Below are 21,152 nucleotides of genomic sequence, written 5' to 3'. Positions count from 1 at the left end.
TAAACATGTTTTTATTTTCAGCAGTATTTTTTTTTTTTACATTTGCAATTATGATTTTATTTTTATACAATGGACTCTGAATGTTTTGCTTTTACAGACAAACCAGTCAGTAGTTTTAGAGTGACTTGATATGAATTTTATGTTAAAAATGCTTCTCTATAACGTAATATCATTTTTTAAAGTGGACTATTACTTCACACATTCAAGTCGTTCCTGTTTGCATCAATGTGTACTGCTCTCCTTTATGCGCAGAGAGTCGCTGTTCACCATTAAAACATATCTGGCTATGTAACAGTCGTCGCCATGACAGTTTATTTTGCAAAGAACACTGCAGCCAAAGCTCAGTATCTGTCGTTTCATTTAAGGGTGGACATTTTATTCATCATGTCTATCCCTTTCACAGCGATAAGGTTGTTTTAAAGACAGGTTGCGTTTTGAACTTATATTTGGCATCTAAGAGAATACTGCACCGAGTTCACAAACTATGGATTATATTGTGAGAGCCCCGAGACGGATTTCAAGGTACGTTTGGGTGTTTCTTCTTTTCTTCGCATCCTTTAAGACCGTGTCTACAGTAACTCACTATTCTATCCCCGAGGAGATGGAGGAAGGATCCGTTGTTGCAAGTCTAGCAGCTGATCTCGGGCTGGATGTTAAAACGTTAAATAGGCGGAAGATACGTTTGGACACGATTGTATCCAAAAAATATCTTGACATTAACAAAGAAACCGGAGAGCTGTATGTCGCGCAGAAGATAGACAGAGAACATCTCTGCAATTCTAAATCAATCTGCTTTCTAAAGCTAGATGCTACTATAGAAAATCCAATTCGAATGTTTAACATCGAAATAGAAATAACTGATATCAATGATAATGCTCCACATTTTAGGAGAGACAAAATGCACTTGGATATATCAGAGTCTACTTCGGCTGGGGAGAGGTTCTCTTTGAACAATGCTTTCGATCCCGATATCGGAAGCAATTCCGTGAATTCGTATTACTTAAGTGAGAGTGCTCATTTCAACATCGAAATACAGACAGGAAGGGATGGATCGAAATTTGCTGATTTAATTTTGAAGAAAGCTTTGGACCGTGAGGAGCAAACCATTCATAATCTGATCCTCACTGCTGTGGATGGAGGAGTCCCCGCGCGCTCTGGCACGGCTAGCATTATTGTGCGCGTTCTGGACACGAATGACAACGCCCCTCAATTCGATAAAGACAGTTATACTATAAATCTAACAGAAAACTCGCCTACTGGAAGCCTTGTAGTAAAATTAAACGCCACAGATAAAGACGAGGGCTCAAATTCAGATTTACTTTACTCTTATAGTTTGTATACATCAGAGAAAACGCAGCAAACATTCAGTCTGAATCCTAACAATGGTGAAATCAGAGTGAAAGAAATGATTAATTATGAGGATTTCAGGATCTATGATATGGAAATTATAGCAACAGATAAAGCAGCTAATAGTCTCTCTGGAAAGTGCAAAGTAAAGATATTAATTACAGATATGAATGACAATCATCCTGAAATTGCCATAAAATCATTCACAAGTCCAGTTAAAGAAGATGTACCTGTAAATACAGTAATTGCAGTTGTTAGTGTGAGTGATAAAGACTCAGGAGAAAATGGACAGGTAGATATTCATATTTCTGATGATTTACCTTTTGCGCTCAAAGAATCATCAGATAATTATTTTGAATTATTAATTTCAGAACCGTTAGACCGTGAAAAGGTTGCAGAATATGACATCACTATTACCGTCACTGACAGGGGCAACCCGCCGTTATCTGATAATGAAACTATAACTTTAGAGCTACTGGACGTTAATGACAATGTTCCTCAGTTCCCACAGACATTCTACACGATACCTGTTATGGAGAATAACGCGCCTGGAGCTTCACTGAGCTCTTTAACTGCTATAGACCCAGATCTCCATGAGAATCAGTATCTAGTTTATTTTATAATAGAGAAGGAAATAGTGAACACCTCCATGTCCATGTTGTTCTCTATTAACCCAGAGAACGGTAATCTTTACGCGCTAAAGACATTTGACTATGAGATGGAGAAGGAGTTTCTTTTCCACATCGAGGCCAGAGACTCTGGTGTTCCTCCGCTCAGCAGTAACGTGACCGTTCACATTATTATCATGGATCAGAACGACAACACACCGCTTATAGTGTCTCCATGGCGCGCGCACGGCTCGGAGGTGAAGGAAAAGATCCCGAGATCCACAGATAAAGGAACTCTGATAGCCAAAGTCATCGCCATAGACTCTGACTCAGTGCACAACTCTCGAATCACGTACCAGTTCCTCCAGAACACCGACGCCACGTTATTCAGCTTGGATCAATACAACGGAGAGATCCGCACCATGAGAATGTTCAGTTACAGAGACTCGCGAGAACAGCGGCTGGTGGTGATCGCCAAAGACAACGGAGAGCCCGCGCTCTCTGCTACAGTCACCATCAAACTGTCCACGGTGGAGACCGCCCTCAAAACCTACACTGAGGTGCCTTTGGAATATGACATCTTCTCAGATCTAAACCTGTATCTGGTGATCGGACTGGGCTCTGTCTCATTTCTTTTACTCATCACTATACTGGTGACCATCGTGCTGAAGTGTCAGAAAGTGAAGCCCAGCAAAGCGGCTCCTCCGTGCAGGAACAGTGTGATTAGCGAGAGGAACTCGACCATCGCGGATTCCACTCTGGTCTCCAACGATGCCTACTGGTACAGTTTATTTCTAGCAGAGACGAGGAAAGGAAAGCTGGTGGTCAGACAGCCTGTGCCAAAGGGAGCGAGATACATCGTGTCCAGTTTACCGAGGAGCACAGGAGTGACCGAGACCAGCGACTCAGCCGCTTCTACTCTACAGGTAAGACAATCTATTCACAGAGATATTTACATAACGTTTCACGCTCAATTTCCTCTCAGATTTTTAGAGAAAATGTCGTGCATGCGCCCCGTACAGCATTCTTCTTGTTTCCCAGGCTGTGAAAATATAAGAGGATTTTCCCCTTTCATATTTTAACTATGTTAATTTCTGCCCATTGTTTTTGTCCTTTGCATTTTTTTAGGCCTATTATCATACATTTTCTCGGGCATCTAATAAAACAGCAAAAAGCCTCATAAAATAAAAACAACGCAAAAAATAGAAAATTATTTTTGTGCACAAGGCTGTTCTCTTCATATTGTGTATGTTCAGGCCAAACTCACTGAGCGTCGCTGTTCTCTAATAAAACGCTTTTGGTCATGTTTATCACAATCGCCATGACATATTTCCATAGGTGGAAATCGCACAAAGGAGCGCGCCATGACAAGAGCTTCGTAGTGTTTCCTGTTCATTTCCTGATCATTTTATTATCGCGAGGAATACAAATATTTCAAACGCTGTAGAATGGAGGGATTGGTAAAGTCACAGTTTTGGAGGTATGTAATGGTTATTTTGTGTTTCTCCGCTATTTTGGACACATCGTCCTCTGTTACGCACTATTCTATCCCAGAAGAAATGGAGGAAGGCTCTGTTGTGGCTAATTTAGCTTCAGATTTGGGACTGGACGTGAAAACACTCAGCATACGAAAAATGCGGCTTGACATTATATCTAACAAAAAATATCTCGATGTCAATAAAGAGACAGGAGAGTTCTACATATTAGAAAAGATGGATAGAGAATATCTCTGTATATCAAAAACAGCAACAACATGTTTTATCAAAATGGAAGTGATACTCGAGAATCCTGTGCGCATATTTAACATTGAAATTGAAATTGTAGATATCAATGACAATGCTCCCCAGTTTCGCAGAGATACGATCCATCTGGATATATCAGAATCGACAGCAGCCGGAGAGAGATTCTCGCTCAGTAATGCGGTGGATCCTGATATTGGCTCGAATTCGATAAAAACTTATTATTTGAGTGAGAGCGAACATTTTGACATTGAATTACAAACAGGAAGGGACGGATCAAAATTTGCTGATTTGATCTTAAAAAAACCTTTAGACAGAGAAGAACAGGCTTCACATAATCTGATCCTCACTGCTGTGGATGGAGGAGTCCCCGCGCGCTCTGGCACGGCGAGCATTATTGTGCGCGTTCTGGACACGAATGACAACGCCCCTCAATTCGATAAAGACAGTTATACTATAAATCTAACAGAAAACTCACCTATTGGAAGCCTTGTAGTAAAACTAAACGCCACAGATAAAGACGAGGGCTCAAATTCAGATTTACTTTACTCTTTTAGTCTATATACATCAGAGAAAACGCAGCAAACATTCAGTCTGAATCCTAACAATGGTGAAATCAGAGTGAAAGAAATTATTAATTATGAGGATTTCAGGATCTATGATATGGAAATTATAGCAACAGATAAAGCAGCTAATAGTCTCTCTGGAAAGTGCAAAGTAAAGATATTAATCACAGATATGAATGACAATCATCCAGAAATTTCTATAAAATCATTCACAAGTCCAGTTAAAGAAGATGTACCTGTAAATACAGTAATTGCAGTTGTTAGTGTGAGTGATAAAGACTCAGGAGAAAATGGACTGGTAGATATTAATATTTCTGATGATTTACCTTTTGCGCTTAAAGAATCATCTGATAATTATTATGAATTATTAGTTTCAGAACTGTTAGACCGTGAAAAGTTTGCAGAATATGACATCACTATTACCGTCACTGACAGGGGCAACCCGCCGTTATCTGATAATGAAACTATAACTTTAGAGCTACTGGACGTTAATGACAATGTTCCTCAGTTCCCACAGACATTCTACACGATACCTGTTATGGAGAATAACGCGCCTGGAGCTTCACTGAGCTCTTTAACTGCTATAGACCCAGATCTCCATGAAAATCAGTATCTAGTTTATTTTATAATAGAGAAGGAAATAGTGAACACCTCCATGTCAATGTTGTTCTCCATTAACCCAGAGAACGGTAATCTTTACGCGCTAAAGACCTTTGACTATGAGATAGAGAAGGAGTTTCTTTTCCACATCGAGGCCAGAGACTCTGGTGTTCCTCCGCTCAGCAGTAACGTGACCGTTCACATTATTATCATGGATCAGAACGACAACACACCGCTTATAGTGTCTCCATGGCGCGCGCACGGCTCGGAGGTGAAGGAAAAGATCCCGAGATCCACAGATAAAGGAACTCTGATAGCCAAAGTGATCGCCATAGACTCTGACTCAGTGCACAACTCTCGAATCACGTACCAGTTCCTCCAGAACACCGACGCCACGTTATTCAGCTTGGATCAATACAACGGAGAGATCCGGACCATGAGAATGTTCAGTTACAGAGACTCGCGAGACCAGCGGCTGGTGGTGATTGCCAAAGACAACGGAGAGCCCGCGCTCTCTGCTACAGTCACCATCAAACTGTCCACGGTGGAGACCGCCCTCAAAACCTACACTGAGGTGCCTTTGGAATATGACATCTTCTCAGATCTAAACCTGTATCTGGTGATCGGACTGGGCTCTGTCTCATTTCTTTTACTCATCACTATACTGGTGACCATCGTGCTGAAGTGTCAGAAAGCGAAGCCCAGCAAAGCGGCTCCTCCGTGCAGGAACAGTGTGATCAGCGAGAGGAACTCGACCATCGCGGATTCCACTCTGGTCTCCAACGATGCCTACTGGTACAGTTTATTTCTAGCAGAGACGAGGAAAGGAAAGCTGGTGGTCAGACAGCCTGTGCCAAAGGGAGCGAGATACATCGTGTCCAGTTTACCGAGGAGCACAGGAGTGACCGAGACCAGCGACTCAGCTGCATCTACTCTACAGGTAAGATAAACTACATCAATATTCAAAGAGATATTTACATAACGTTTCACTCTCAATGACCTCTCAGATTCTTAGAGACGAAGTTGTGCATGCGTCCCTGTACAGCATTCTTCTTGTTTCACAGGTTGTGAAAATATAAGAGGATTTTCCCCTTGCATATTTTAACTATATTAATTTCTGCCCATTGTTTTTGTCCTTTGCATTTTTTTATTTTGAGGCTTATTATCACACATTTTCTCGGGCATCTAATAAAACATCAAAAAGCCTCATAAAATAAAATAAAACGCATAAAATAGAAAATTATTTTTGTGCACAAGGCTGTTCTCTTCATATTGTGTATGTTCAGGCCAAACTCACTGAGCGTCGCTGTTCTCTAATAAAACGCCTTTGGTCATATTTATCACAATCGCCATGACAGATTTCCATAGGTGGAAATCGCACAAAGGAGCGCGCCTTGACAAGAGCTTCGTAGTGTTTCCTGTTCATTTCCTGATCATTTCATTATCACGAGGAATATTTCAAACATTTCAAACGCTGCAGAATGGAGGGATTGGTAAAGTCACAGTTTTGTAGGTATGTAATGGTCCTTCTGTTTTTCTCCTCTATTTTGGACACAGCGTCCTCTGTTACGCACTATTCTATCCCAGAAGAAATGGAGGAAGGCTCTGTTGTGGCTAATTTAGCCTCAGATTTGGGTCTGGATGTGAAAACACTCAGCAGACGAAAAATGCGGCTCGATATTAGGTCTAACAAAAAATATCTCGATGTCAACAAAGAGACAGGAGAGCTCTACATATTAGAAAAGATGGATAGAGAATATCTTTGTACAACAAAAACAGCAACATGTTTTATCAAAATGGAAGTCACACTCGAGAATCCTGTGCGAATGTTTAATATTGAAATTGAAATTGTAGATATCAATGATAATGCTCCCCAGTTTTGGAGAGATACGATCCGTCTGGATATATCAGAATCGACAGCAGCCGGAGAGAGATTCTCGCTCAGTAATGCGGTGGATCCTGATATTGGCTCAAATTCGATAAAAACGTATTATTTGAGTGAGAGCGAACATTTTGACATTGAAATACAAACAGGAAGGGACGGTTCAAAATTTGCTGATTTAATTCTGAAAAAGCCTTTAGACAGAGAAGAACAAGCTTCACATAATCTGATCCTCACTGCTGTGGATGGAGGAGTCCCCGCGCGCTCTGGCACGGCTAGCATTATTGTGCGCGTTCTGGACACGAATGACAACGCCCCTCAGTTCGATAAAGACAGTTATACTATAAATCTAACAGAAAACTCACCTACTGGAAGTCTTGTAGTGAAATTAAACGCCACAGATAAAGACGAGGGCTCAAATTCAGATTTACTTTACTCTTATAGTTTGTATACATCAGAGAAAACACAGCAAACATTCAGTCTGAATCCTAACAATGGTGAAATCAGAGTGAAAGAAATGATTAATTATGAGGATTTCAGGATCTATGATATGGAAATTATAGCAACAGATAAAGGAACTAATAGTCTCTCTGGAAAATGTAAAGTAAATATTCTAATCACAGATATGAATGATAATCATCCTGAAATTTCTATAAAATCATTCACAAGTCCAGTTAAAGAAGATGTACCTGTAAATACTGTAATTGCAGTTGTTAGTGTGAGTGATAAAGACTCTGGAGAAAATGGACAGGTAAATATTAATATTTCTGATGATTTACCTTTTGCGCTTAAAGAATCATCGGATAATTATTATGAATTATTAATTTCAGACCCGTTAGACCGTGAAAAGGTTGCAGAATATGACATCACTATTACAGTCACTGACAGGGGCAACCCGCCGTTATCTGATAATGAAACTATAACTTTAGAGCTACTGGACGTTAATGACAATGTTCCTCAGTTCCCACAGACATTCTACACGATACCTGTTATGGAGAATAACGCGCCTGGAGCTTCACTGAGCTCTTTAACTGCTATAGACCCAGATCTCCATGAAAATCAGTATCTAGTTTATTTTATAATAGAGAAAGAAATAGTGAACACCTCCATGTCCATGCTGTTCTCCATTAACCCAGAGAACGGTAATCTTTACGCGCTAAAGACCTTTGACTATGAGATGGAGAAGGAGTTTCTTTTCCACATCGAGGCCAGAGACTCTGGTGTTCCTCCGCTCAGCAGTAACGTGACCGTTCACATTATTATCATGGATCAGAACGACAACACACCGCTTATAGTGTCTCCATGGCGCGTGCAAGGCTCGGAGGTGAAGGAAAAGATCCCGAGATCCACAGATAAAGGAACTCTGATAGCCAAAGTCATCGCCATAGACTCTGACTCAGTGCACAACTCTCGAATTACGTACCAGTTCCTCCAGAACACCGACGCCACGTTATTCAGCTTGGATCAATACAATGGAGAGATTCGGACCATGAGAATGTTCAGTTACAGAGACTCGCGAGACCAGCGGCTGGTGGTGATCGCCAAAGACAACGGAGAGCCCGCGCTCTCTGCTACAGTCACCATCAAACTGTCCACGGTGGAGACCGCCCTCAAAACCTACACTGAGGTGCCTTTGGAATATGACATCTTCTCAGATCTAAACCTGTATCTGGTGATCGGACTGGGCTCTGTCTCATTTCTTTTACTCATCACTATACTGGTGACCATCGTGCTGAAGTGTCAGAAAGCAAAGCCCAGCAAAGCGGCTCCTCCGTGCAGGAACAGTGTGATCAGCGAGAGGAACTCGACCATCGCGGATTCCACTCTGGTCTCCAACGATGCCTACTGGTACAGTTTATTTCTAGCAGAGACGAGGAAAGGAAAGCTGGTGGTCAGACAGCCTGTGCCAAAGGGAGCGAGATACATCGTGTCCAGTTTACCGAGGAGCACAGGAGTGACCGAGACCAGCGACTCAGCTGCGTCTACTCTACAGGTAAGCAATGGCACAGAGTGACTTAAAAATCCAATTAAAATTATGGATTTTTACCCCCGATGATACAAGTTTAACTTTGCACATGGGTATATGCTTTTATTTTGCTTGTACTTTTGCTTGTACTTGCCAATACATTTACTCAGCAGGTAGATTAGAAATATTTGGCATCACTTTTACGAACTGTAATGCATTAATGTATTGTTCAGCAATACAGGTGCATTAAATCTCCAAAAGTTTCTCGCATTCAATGAGAATTGATAATTTCGTTAAACACAGCATACTGCATTTCCATTGGCACACTATTTTAAACATAACCTAACTTGCATTTTACATTTGCTTTTGTTTTCATATAGTATAAGAAAAGCTTTATTATTGGTATTCTGATTATTTTATTTGAACCCTTTTTAAAAATGTATATCCTTAATCGATGTTACAGGATTTTAATACGCGTTTCGAATTTTATTCTTTACGTTGCACTCCTCGCTCCTGTGCGCGTAGAGTCGCTGTCCACCAAGAAAATGCATTTCTAGTCGTACTGCCTTCGTCGCCATTGCTGATTCCGTAGGACAACATTGCAGTCTTTCTTTCAGGCAGGACTATTCGTCCTCTGATATTTTATTCCAGTTGTCTTTTTCTTTTTACATGTTTGTGCCCGCATTCATTTCTCTAAACATACCCAGTTTTTGGAACACTTTGGAACTCCCTCCTTGTGTGCATTTTCACGAGAATCAGAAACAATGGAACCGAAAGCACTGCTTTGGTTAAGGTACGTCTCGATCTTCGTAATCCTTTCGGCTGTTTTTCAGACAGCGTCTGCTGTTACGCACTACACAATTCCCGAGGAAATGAACGAGGGGTCTGTGGTTGCAAATCTGGCGTCTGATTTAGGTTTGGATTTGAAGAGTCTTAGTAAACGTAAAATGCGATTGGATGTCGTCGCTAGTAAAAAATATCTTGACGTTAACAAAGACACCGGGGAGCTGTACATTTTAGAAAGGATTGACAGAGAAAATCTGTGCACATCGAAATCAGCCACAACATGCGTCCTTAAAGTGGATGCCACATTAGAGAATCCTATTCGAATGTTTAATATTGAACTTGAAATAATGGACATAAATGATAATGAGCCACGTTTCCGACGAGATACGATGCATCTAGACATATCAGAGGCAACAGCAATAGGGGAGAGGTTTTCCCTCACTAATGCAGTAGATCCTGATACAGGTTCAAATTCTGTAAAGACATACTATCTCAGTGAAAGCGACCATTTTAGTATTGCGATTCAGACTGGACGAGACGGATCTAAGTTTGCCGACTTGATTCTAAAAAAGTCATTAGACAGAGAAGAACAAGCTTCACATAATCTGATCCTCACTGCTGTGGATGGAGGAGTCCCCGCGCGCTCTGGCACGGCTAGCATTATTGTGCGCGTTCTGGACACGAATGACAACGCCCCTCAATTCGATAAAGACAGTTATACTATAAATCTAACAGAAAACTCGCCTACTGGAAGCCTTGTAGTGAAATTAAACGCCACAGATAAAGATGAAGGAACAAATTCGGATATATTTTACTCTTTTAGTCTATATACTTCAGAGAAAACACAGCAAACATTCAGTCTGAATCCTAACAATGGTGAAATCAGAGTGAAAGAAATGATTAATTACGAGGATTTCAGGATCTATGATATGGAAATTATAGCAACAGATAAAGCAGCTAATAGTCTCTCTGGAAAGTGTAAAGTAAAGATATTAATCACAGATATGAATGACAATCATCCTGAAATTTCTATAAAATCATTCACAAGTCCAGTTAAAGAAGATGTACCTGTAAATTCAGTAATTGCAGTTGTTAGTGTGAGCGATAAAGACTCAGGAGAAAATGGTCAGGTAAATATTCATATTTCTGATGATTTACCTTTTGCGCTTAAAGAATCATCTGATAATTATTATGAATTATTAATTTCAGAACCGTTAGACCGTGAAAAGGTTGCAGAATATGACATCACTATTACCGTCACTGACAGGGGCAACCCGCCGTTATCTGATAATGAAACTATAACTTTAGAGCTACTGGACGTTAATGACAATGTTCCTCAGTTCCCACAGACATTCTACACGATACCTGTTATGGAGAATAACGCGCCTGGAGCTTCACTGAGCTCTTTAACTGCTATAGACCCAGATCTCCATGAAAATCAGTATCTAGTTTATTTTATAATAGAGAAGGAAATAGTGAACACCTCCATGTCCATGCTGTTCTCCATTAACCCAGAGAACGGTAATCTTTACGCGCTAAAGACCTTTGACTATGAGATAGAGAAGGAGTTTCTTTTCCACATCGAGGCCAGAGACTCTGGTGTTCCTCCGCTCAGCAGTAACGTGACCGTTCACATTATTATCATGGATCAGAACGACAACACACCGCTTATAGTGTCTCCATGGCGCGCGCACGGCTCGGAGGTGAAGGAAAAGATCCCGAGATCCACAGATAAAGGAACTCTGATAGCCAAAGTCATCGCCATAGACTCTGACTCAGTGCACAACTCTCGAATCACGTACCAGTTCCTCCAGAACACCGACGCCACGTTATTCAGCTTGGATCAATACAACGGAGAGATCCGGACCATGAGAATGTTCAGTTACAGAGACTCGCGAGACCAGCGGCTGGTGGTGATTGCCAAAGACAACGGAGAGCCCGCGCTCTCTGCTACAGTCACCATCAAACTGTCCACGGTGGAGACCGCCCTCAAAACCTACACTGAGGTGCCTTTGGAATATGACATCTTCTCAGATCTAAACCTGTATCTGGTGATCGGACTGGGCTCTGTCTCATTTCTTTTACTCATCACTATACTGGTGACCATCGTGCTGAAGTGTCAGAAAGCGAAGCCCAGCAAAGCGGCTCCTCCGTGCAGGAACAGTGTGATTAGCGAGAGGAACTCGACCATCGCGGATTCCACTCTGGTCTCCAACGATGCCTACTGGTACAGTTTATTTCTAGCAGAGACGAGGAAAGGAAAGCTGGTGGTCAGACAGCCTGTGCCAAAGGGAGCGAGATACATCGTGTCCAGTTTACCGAGGAGCACAGGAGTGACCGAGACCAGCGACTCAGCCGCTTCTACTCTACAGGTAACTTGAACTGCATTCAAAAAAACACATTGAAATTTTAAGTTCAATATTTATTTTAAATAACGTAGGACTATGGTTTTATTCACATGATATGTTCATTATTTTAGTTTACATTTCTGCTCTGATCATGAAAATTAGTTCAGTTACGAAAGCAATCTTGACTTTATATAATATATTTGTCGTAATTCTTAAAAACATACTCGACGTGTCGCTGTTCCCCAACAAAACGGACGATTTTTTATTTATTAATTTATTTTGTAGACGCCATGACAGTTCGTGCTCAACGGCGACGCGGAGAGTCTTTTGTAAAAAGCATGCGGGGATGCAAGTGCTTCTGTTGGCTTTCTGCATCGAATGATACTGGGATACTTCCGTAGAACGCAGGTGAAAACTAATTCAATATTGGAATACACCGAATGTCTTCCATTTGCCCTCATCTTTGTTAAGGACAGCTGTGTTTTGTGCTCGCAAAGACAACACGCTTCACAGACAGAATGGAGTACGCATCATTACTGCTGCTTTCGGCACTCCTTTACACGGCGTCTTCTGTCACACATTATTCTGTTCCGGAGGAGATGGAGGTAGGCTCTGTGGTGGCTAATCTGGCTGCAGATTTAGGAATCGATGTGCAAACGTTGGCAAGGCGAAAAATCAGGTTAGATATCCTTGCAAATAAAAAATATCTGGATGTGAATAAAGACACTGGAGACCTTTTTATTTTGGAGCGCATTGACAGGGAGTATCTTTGCACATCAAAAACAGTATGTTACTTAAAAATGGAAGTCATACTGGAAAACCCAGTTCGTATATTTAACATTGAATTGGAAATAATGGATATTAACGACAATGCGCCTAACTTTCGTAGGGATACGATTAATTTGGACGTCTCTGAATCTACAGCTGCTGGCGAGAGGTTTTCTCTAAGTAATGCGGTTGACCCTGATATAGGTTCAAATTCCATTAAAAGTTATCATTTGAGTGAGAGTGCAAACTTTGATATTGAAATACAGACAGGGAGGGATGGTTCAAAATTTGCTGATTTAATACTGAAAAAAGCCTTAGATCGCGAGGAGCAGGCCATACATAATCTGATCCTCACTGCTGTGGATGGAGGAGTCCCCGCGCGCTCTGGCACGGCTAGCATTATTGTGCGCGTTCTGGACACGAATGACAACGCCCCTCAGTTCGATAAAGACAGTTATACTATAAATCTAACTGAAAACTCGCCTACTGGAAGCCTTGTAGTGAAATTAAACGCCACAGATAAAGACGAGGGCTCAAACTCAGATTTACTTTACTCTTATAGTTTGTATACATCAGAGAAAACACAGCAAACATTCAGTCTGAATCCTAACAATGGTGAAATCAGAGTGAAAGAAATGATTAATTATGAGGATTTCAGGATCTATGATATGGAAATTATAGCAACTGATAAAGCATTTAATAGTCTCTCGGGAAAGTGCAAAGTAAAGATATTAATCACAGATATGAATGACAATCATCCAGAAATTTCTATAAAATCATTCACAAGTCCAGTTAAAGAAGATGTACCTGTAAATACAGTAATTGCAGTTGTTAGTGTGAGTGATAAAGACTCAGGAGAAAATGGACAGGTAGATATTCATATTTCTGATGATTTACCTTTTGCGCTTAAAGAATCATCTGATAATTATTATGAATTATTAGTTTCAGAACCGTTAGACCGTGAAAAGTTTGCAGAATATGACATCACTATTACCGTCACTGACAGGGGCAACCCACCGTTATCTGATAATGAAACTATAACTTTAGAGCTACTGGACGTTAATGACAATGTTCCTCAGTTCCCACAGACATTCTACACGATACCTGTTATGGAGAATAACGCGCCTGGAGCTTCACTGAGCTCTTTAACTGCTATAGACCCAGATCTCCATGAAAATCAGTATCTAGTTTATTTTATAATAGAGAAGGAAATAGTGAACACCTCCATGTCCATGTTGTTCTCCATTAACCCAGAGAACGGTAATCTTTACGCGCTAAAGACCTTTGACTATGAGATGGAGAAGGAGTTTCTTTTCCACATCGAGGCCAGAGACTCTGGTGTTCCTCCGCTCAGCAGTAACGTGACCGTTCACATTATTATCATGGATCAGAACGACAACACACCGCTTATAGTGTCTCCATGGCGCGCGCACGGCTCGGAGGTGAAGGAAAAGATCCCGAGATCCACAGATAAAGGAACTCTGATAGCCAAAGTCATCGCCATAGACTCTGACTCAGTGCACAACTCTCGAATCACGTACCAGTTCCTCCAGAACACCGACGCCACGTTATTCAGCTTGGATCAATACAACGGAGAGATCCGGACCATGAGAATGTTCAGTTACAGAGACTCGCGAGACCAGCGGCTGGTGGTGATCGCCAAAGACAACGGAGAGCCCGCGCTCTCTGCTACAGTCACCATCAAACTGTCCACGGTGGAGACCGCCCTCAAAACCTACACTGAGGTGCCTTTGGAATATGACATCTTCTCAGATCTAAACCTGTATCTGGTGATCGGACTGGGCTCTGTCTCATTTCTTTTACTCATCACTATACTGGTGACCATCGTGCTGAAGTGTCAGAAAGCGAAGCCCAGCAAAGCGGCTCCACCGTGCAGGAACAGTGTGATCAGCGAGAGGAACTCGACCATCGCGGATTCCACTCTGGTCTCCAACGATGCCTACTGGTACAGTTTATTTCTAGCAGAGACGAGGAAAGGAAAGCTGGTGGTCAGACAGCCTGTGCCAAAGGGAGCGAGATACATCGTGTCCAGTTTACCGAGGAGCACAGGAGTGACCGAGACCAGCGACTCAGCTGCTTCTACTCTACAGGTAGGCCCATATAATGTTAACATATAAACTAGTCCTTCCAAAGAAGCCAGAATACAGAGAATACAATTTGACACTTCAACCTTTGGCCAAACACTTTTTCATGACTCCACTATTGTGGTCCACTATTCTCTCTGAAACACTTTTTTCAGCTTTTGCCTTTCTTGTGGACATTCACAACTTTTCCAGCTTCCCGTCTTGTATGGGGTCAGTAGGATGATGCATAAATTCACTTTTCTGTGCATCACCTTCGAAACTAGATGTTTCAGTCGTTCTCAGCAGATATTCTCTTTACACTAGAGTTTGTGTATGTGTGCAATGTTCTTTTCTTTGTGTCTTTGGTACATTTCTGATACCGGTTCTTTTAATTGAAAAGTCAGTATCACAGTTACACAATTTTTTTAGTAATTAAAGTCCATCTTCACATTTGAAGTCAAAAATGTATGCTTTTATCTTTTCAGACTAACTGATAGTGATATGTGTATTTATGCTGTTTGTTCTGATTCCACAGGTCCATTTTTTTTCTCTTTTACCTGTTGTACATATAGTCTCAACTTCCCTCTGGCTGAGCCAGCTGTCACAGTGAAGAGATTGTGTGTGTGTGTGTGTGTGTGTGTGTGTGTGTGTGTGTGTGTGTGTGTGTGTGTGTGTGTGTGTGTAAAATGTACAGATTTATGCCAGCATGTTGCGTGACGTGTTGCTTCTCTCTCAGAGCAGGTTTGACCTACTTTCCTGACCTGCTGCTGTTTCACCGGCAGTTCTGATGTTCACAAACTTTGATACTTTTGTGTTTCAATCTCTTAATATTCTGATGTACTGTTGGACTCCAAAGATTTATGCGCTTATTTAGACAAACAATCTTATTACAGTGGCCCCAAAAATTGTTTGGATAGTTAAGTTTGCATCAAGTTTTGTTTAAATATGCATGATTGAGTTGTTCTGTAGCATTTCCTTAAGTTGTTCTCATTTGTCAGAGAGTGTCACCTGAAGGACAGGTAAGGGAATGAAAGACAGAATGAGAAACTCTTTAATGTAACTTTAACTTTTCTATTCTTTTTTTGTGCAGTCTCTTTTTTTAAACAATGTATCTTAATCAGACTACTAATATCTTATCCCTCTACTTCTTAGTGAATGGAGTTTGTTTGCTTGATTTGTTGTGCATAATTTTATGCTTTTACATTATTCACAGGTTACCTGGAATCCCTGATAATTCAAACAGCAATGACTGAGGAGAGGAAGTCTTTTCCTGCTTTGTTAATGCACTGTAGAGCTTTTGAAACAAGCTTAGACTATAGGACTGATGTAAAATAATTTTCGTAACAGATTTTTTTTGGTCTTTTTTTATCTATCTGAAATTCATCAAAATGTTTCTGCCATAAGCTCAAATATTGAATGTGTGTCTCTGTTTTTGTTTCCGTTTTAAAGTACTCAAAATGAACGAGGTCCCTTCTCCCGCTGGAGGTATGCAGCCCTGACTTCACCATTTTCTCGATTTCTGGAGCACCTGATCCCAGGGCCCATTGACCTTTACTGAAATATATGTGACTCTATGTGTTTCTCTTTGTGGTTGGTGTTTTTTGTCAGTGGAGTTTGCCTTGTCCTGTTGTAGGAGGAGCCAAGGAACCAATTTATACAACTGAATTCAAATCAGTTTTGTTTCCTGAGGCCTGTTCATAATCACAGTTTAGATGCAGGTCAACATTAACACTCAGTTTGGCATCTCACTTGGTCTTCTGAGCCTTTTAGATGTACAGGCTGCTATATTTAAACTTTGCTGTCTATGAACTCAATGTGAGCATTTGTTTCCACATGTGAAACTCAATAGTTAGACTGAAATCCTTAAAGCTGGTGTTTTCTTCACTACAACTGATGTTATGCAGCCTCACAAACCAAACCCCTCCTTTTATAGACACCTTTGACCAGCAGAAGCACTAATGATAACTGACTCTGTGTGGTTTGATTGACAGTTGCTGAGGGTGCAAAAGTTGCTCAGACAAACATGCCCTGCCAAGATGTATTACTGAATCGGTTAAAGAAACTTTGGTTTCACCAAAGTTAGTAAAAAAACACCCAGAAGTAAAAACTGATCATTTACTTATTTACTTAACTGATCAAATTATTTGCTTTCTTTTGTAGAAGAATGTTTATGCTGCTTTTTTTCTCGACAATGAAAGTGACAGGGAATGGATGCTGTCAAGTCAAATAACCTTTATATATAGCACTTTATACAATACAGATTGTTTCAAAGCAGTTGCACTGTAATAATAACAGATTCAGTGATGCAAAAGTCATTATTTATGAGACAAATTTTCCTAAAAATAAAATAGTACCAATATTCAGCTTAATTGACTTCAGGTTTTGTTCTCATCTGATAGTGTCAATATAGTCAAATCCATTTTACTTAATATTAAATGTCTTTCAATCCCAAGCTATAAGATTGTGGGGGGAAAGTTTATTCGACAGCATCTGTTTTTATCCGCTTTCATGGTCTGAAAAATAGCATTTTGAGTTCCACAGACAAAAAATAAATAAATCAGGGCTTTGAGACGGGTTAGTAACTGGCAGAATTACATTCCTTTAAACAAGTATTTTTTGTAATCAAATATGGCTCTAGTGCATGATGTGGGTTTTAACAATAATGACTGTTCATCTACTAAACATCCTTATGAGCTCCTCAGCCTGTTTGTTGGATGGTTTGTCTACTTGTGTGTTTGAATGGTTGGTGAATTGACTGGTGGGTTCCAAGTTCACATACTGGTTCTGTTGTATTTCTTTTAACAAATAAATCAGATTGATGGAAAACGTATTACAACAACCACCCAGTTTTCAGCTCGCTGCCCTTCCATCACCCCAACCACCCTCACCTGATATTTGAGCATGGTTCTCATTGATCAACCCCACCCCCACCCGTCACCTGTCAATCAAACCAAGGTTCCACCTTCTGCCTGAAGCCTTTTATTTGAGTGACAGGCCTTGGTTGCATGAGACGTGTTCAGATTCTGGCCTATCACAATGTGAGTAACATCTGAAGTCCAGCCTCTTACGTCCACTTTTTCTTTTTCTTTGACAGGCATCCACCACTACCAGCAGCAGTTCCACCTGAGGACCTTCGCGGGCGTTATTGCTGGAGCAACGTGTGAAAAAACGTTCCATCAACCTGCATGTCTGTTCACCTGCATCCATTACATCCACCTGCACCATCCTACAGAGATGAAACGAACCCTGAATGATGCCTACATCTTCACATCAATGTTCCGAGAGTTTTGCCCTCACTTTTCCCAACAAGCCCATGGACGATCTGACCAGAGGAATGACAAAGACGAGATACTCTTACACTTGACCGGTCAGGACTGGACTTGGACTGGGTCTGTGAACACACACACACACACACACACACACACACACACACACACACACACACACACACACACACACACACACACACACACACACACACACACACACACACACATACACACACACACACACACACACACATATCTTCAAACAGCACAGCTCATGTCAAGAAACTTGAGTCTTTTTTTTGTTTGCATGGTTAAAGCTCCATGTTAGATCTTCATTATATATATATAGTGACTGGTAAAAACATTGGAGAGAGAAATTATTAACAGAATATTCCACATGACCAGATGTGGACAGTAAATTGCACAAAAAAATCCCATTTGTAATCTGTAGGTTTGTCTTTTTTTTCTAGTAGAAATATCTAAACATCCTTGAAATAAGATTAAGATTAATGTTTACAAAAAAGTGTAAACCACTAAAATGAAAAAAAAAAAAAAACCTGAAAATTGCATTACAAAATATTTATGTGTTAAATTAAAATATTAAGTGCTGTTAATCTCATGCAATTTGCTTCTCATGTGAATATACCTGGTTTCATGCATGTTTAGATATTTTTATTGAAAAAAAAGATTGATGGGATTTTTTTTGCAATGTGAGTGATACTGAACAAGCACAGAGAGGATTCAAATGATGCAGACCTGTGGAGAGATGGCGTGTGGAGCTCTTGCTAGAAAGAGTTTGGACATTAAAAGCTTCTCTTTCCCTGCAACATATGTATAAAGCATTTCTTATGTGTTTTCTTGGATCTCATTAAGACTTCTATCAGAATAATACAAGTGTATTCAGAATAGGTCACAGCGAAATTGATTTGTTGTGCCTTATAATCTTTACTCTTCTCTGTAGTGTTGTATTAAGCCAGTGTTGCTGTTTGTGTCAGTATTTTGAGTTTCAGTTTGTAAAGAATCAAGTTGAATCTAGGCACTGATCTGACACAGAAAGTGTAGAGAACGGATACCATTGTTGTTATGATCTCTCCTGAATCTGATATTATTTTTATGAGTGTAGTGAAGGCTGTAAAATCACCATGACTGTTTCCTCTGTGGTGAAGGATCTAAGGATCTGTTTCATAAATAACAAATTGTATAAATGATCAAATGACAAATAAAATTAATGGTTGATTACAAATTATTAGATGATAAATAATTTGTCATTTATAACCATTATACATTTATCTAATTTTTAATTTACATATAAATACCATTTATCATTGAATCAATTGCAATTTTTATACTATTATTTTCCTAGCTCTTGCAATGCTTTCTATTAGTTTTTAATCCATGATGGTGGGGTTTCATGGAATATTTGTCTTCACGAATATGAGATAAGAGGGAATATATTGCAATTTCTAGGTTTTATGGGATGTTGTGAAGCAGTTTGGTATAGAAAAACCTGTTTTATTTGTGCTGGTCAGATTAAGATTATTCAATAAACCCTGTTCATTTCTGCTAATTCATGGCCTACTCTGTCAACTTCTAAGGCTGATAGAAGTCTTGGGTACCAGACAAAATACTGGTTTTGCACCAGACAAAAAGAGACTGGATCCAGTACTCCTGGTGTGGGGATCTGATGTAACCTTGGTGTCTGGTGACATTCATAAATGCACAAACGCAGACACAGCACAGTGATGTCATAGTGCAGAGGCATTTGAAGGACACAGTCGTTTCTTAAGTGATGAGTTTAGGAGGGTCCTCTGATGCCCAAGATCTCACATAATAACACATCTACTTCTGAGATGTTAATCAATGAGTTACTCATTTTTGTCATGTATTAAAACAATTTAAGAGATGGAAACCAACATTCCATCAGTCTTCACCGAATATATTTTAAAAAATGGCAAATGCAAAGAGTACTCAAGGTGGTGGATGACAACTGTTAATGTTTACTTTGCTTATTTATAGGCTATATAATTCTAATTATCTAATATTATGGAATGTGTTTGTTTAATACTCATGGGAATGCTTTGAAAAAAGAATACATACAGAAAATGCGTAGTAAACGTTTCATTTTTTCATTTCGTAATTTTTTTTTATTTTTATGTTTTAATATAAACTTTCATATTGCTGCTTTTTATTGTTGATATTTTCTATTTGCTGTCTATAGCAGTGGTGCAATATATGGACAAAAATATTTTATTTCAGTGAACAATATGTTATTTTTGTTTTTCTGATATGTTGCTGCCTTTCTGAAATGTCATTTACAATAAAATCTTGGTCTTGTCAAAGCAATGTACCATTACAAAATACATTTACCCAATTCTCCTTTTATTTTCTGGTTTAGAGGTACAAATGCGGGGTGTTTACATGTGATATTTTAAGAGAGAGGAAGAAATTGTTTCAAGCCTCTTAATGAGCTGTCTCCGAATATTTGGCTAATTCTCAGACATGAGCAGTGTTGTAAACTAACATTAAGTTTTTATTAAAGAAAGAGGTGGAAGGTTTTTGACGAAATTTAAGGTGTTTTTTATGTGATTTCATGTCTGTCAGTGTGAGCAGCTATAAGTAGGTCACTTATCTCTCACTACCCAGGAAAGTGACTACAATTCATCTACCCAATGGCCTCATTTTGTGATATAAAAATGGCCTGTCTCTGTGTGTATAAAGCCCCTTCATCTCTTTTTCATCCTTTGTCCTTACCAAAATGTGCATTTTCTTCCAGCATTTGTGCTCTAATGCAGACAAAATGCCTTCCTAAAGCTGAATGCATCTGTGATTTGCCTTGGAGAAACTCACAAGACCCTCTTTGCTCATGAGTATCTGCTGATATATTGTACTGCATATACAATAGATAAAAACATTGAAAATAGTTTGTGATTTCTGTCATTCGCAATGTAAATCAGAACCGTGATGGGACTTTGCATTTGTAATATGGTTATTTTAGCTTATTTTTAGTCATATTTTGGCTTTTGAATGACTTTAAACATGTGAATAGCAATCAGCCTGTAGCCAAATTCAGAACACATTGTTTGTACAGTATGATTATCTTTTAAATGGGGAAGAGAAGGACAGACCATGTATGTGATTATGACTCAACTAACTTCTGATCATCAATAAAATCAAAGTGACTTTTGTGAA

At 39.9% G+C, this 21,152-nt stretch overlaps 2 protein-coding genes across 10 annotated transcripts in view; both read left to right on the top strand.

Moving 5' to 3' along the window:
* The window catches only part of LOC143756699 (protocadherin alpha-C2-like), a 26,678-nt gene extending 5,526 nt beyond the window's left edge, over positions 1 to 21,152 (top strand). For 2 of the 9 annotated variants that reach the window (XM_077247329.1, XM_077247326.1), the window contains exon 2: positions 17,789 to 21,152. In XM_077247329.1, coding sequence (XP_077103444.1) covers positions 17,789 to 17,821 — 33 coding nt within the window. In that variant the 3' untranslated portion in view covers positions 17,822 to 21,152. Of the gene's footprint in view, positions 1 to 303; positions 2,882 to 3,297; positions 5,801 to 7,560; positions 11,867 to 12,142; positions 14,722 to 16,143; positions 16,180 to 17,788 lie in introns of those variants that run through there. The other 7 variants (XM_077247330.1, XM_077247331.1, XM_077247334.1 and 4 more) reach the window with 7 other exon arrangements.
* On the top strand, positions 6,342 to 8,756 carry LOC143756610 (protocadherin alpha-C2-like). Its single transcript, XM_077247192.1, has one exon. The coding sequence runs from the start codon at positions 6,342 to 6,344 to the stop codon at positions 8,754 to 8,756; it is 2,415 nt and encodes an 804-aa protein (XP_077103307.1).

This window comes from Siphateles boraxobius, unplaced genomic scaffold (genome assembly GCF_051911475.1).
Source record: "Siphateles boraxobius isolate OS27281-9 unplaced genomic scaffold, OSU_SipBor_1 3, whole genome shotgun sequence".
In the NCBI taxonomy this organism is placed as follows: domain Eukaryota; kingdom Metazoa; phylum Chordata; class Actinopteri; order Cypriniformes; family Leuciscidae; genus Siphateles; species Siphateles boraxobius.
This window is presented reverse-complemented; position numbering and strand designations above follow the sequence as displayed.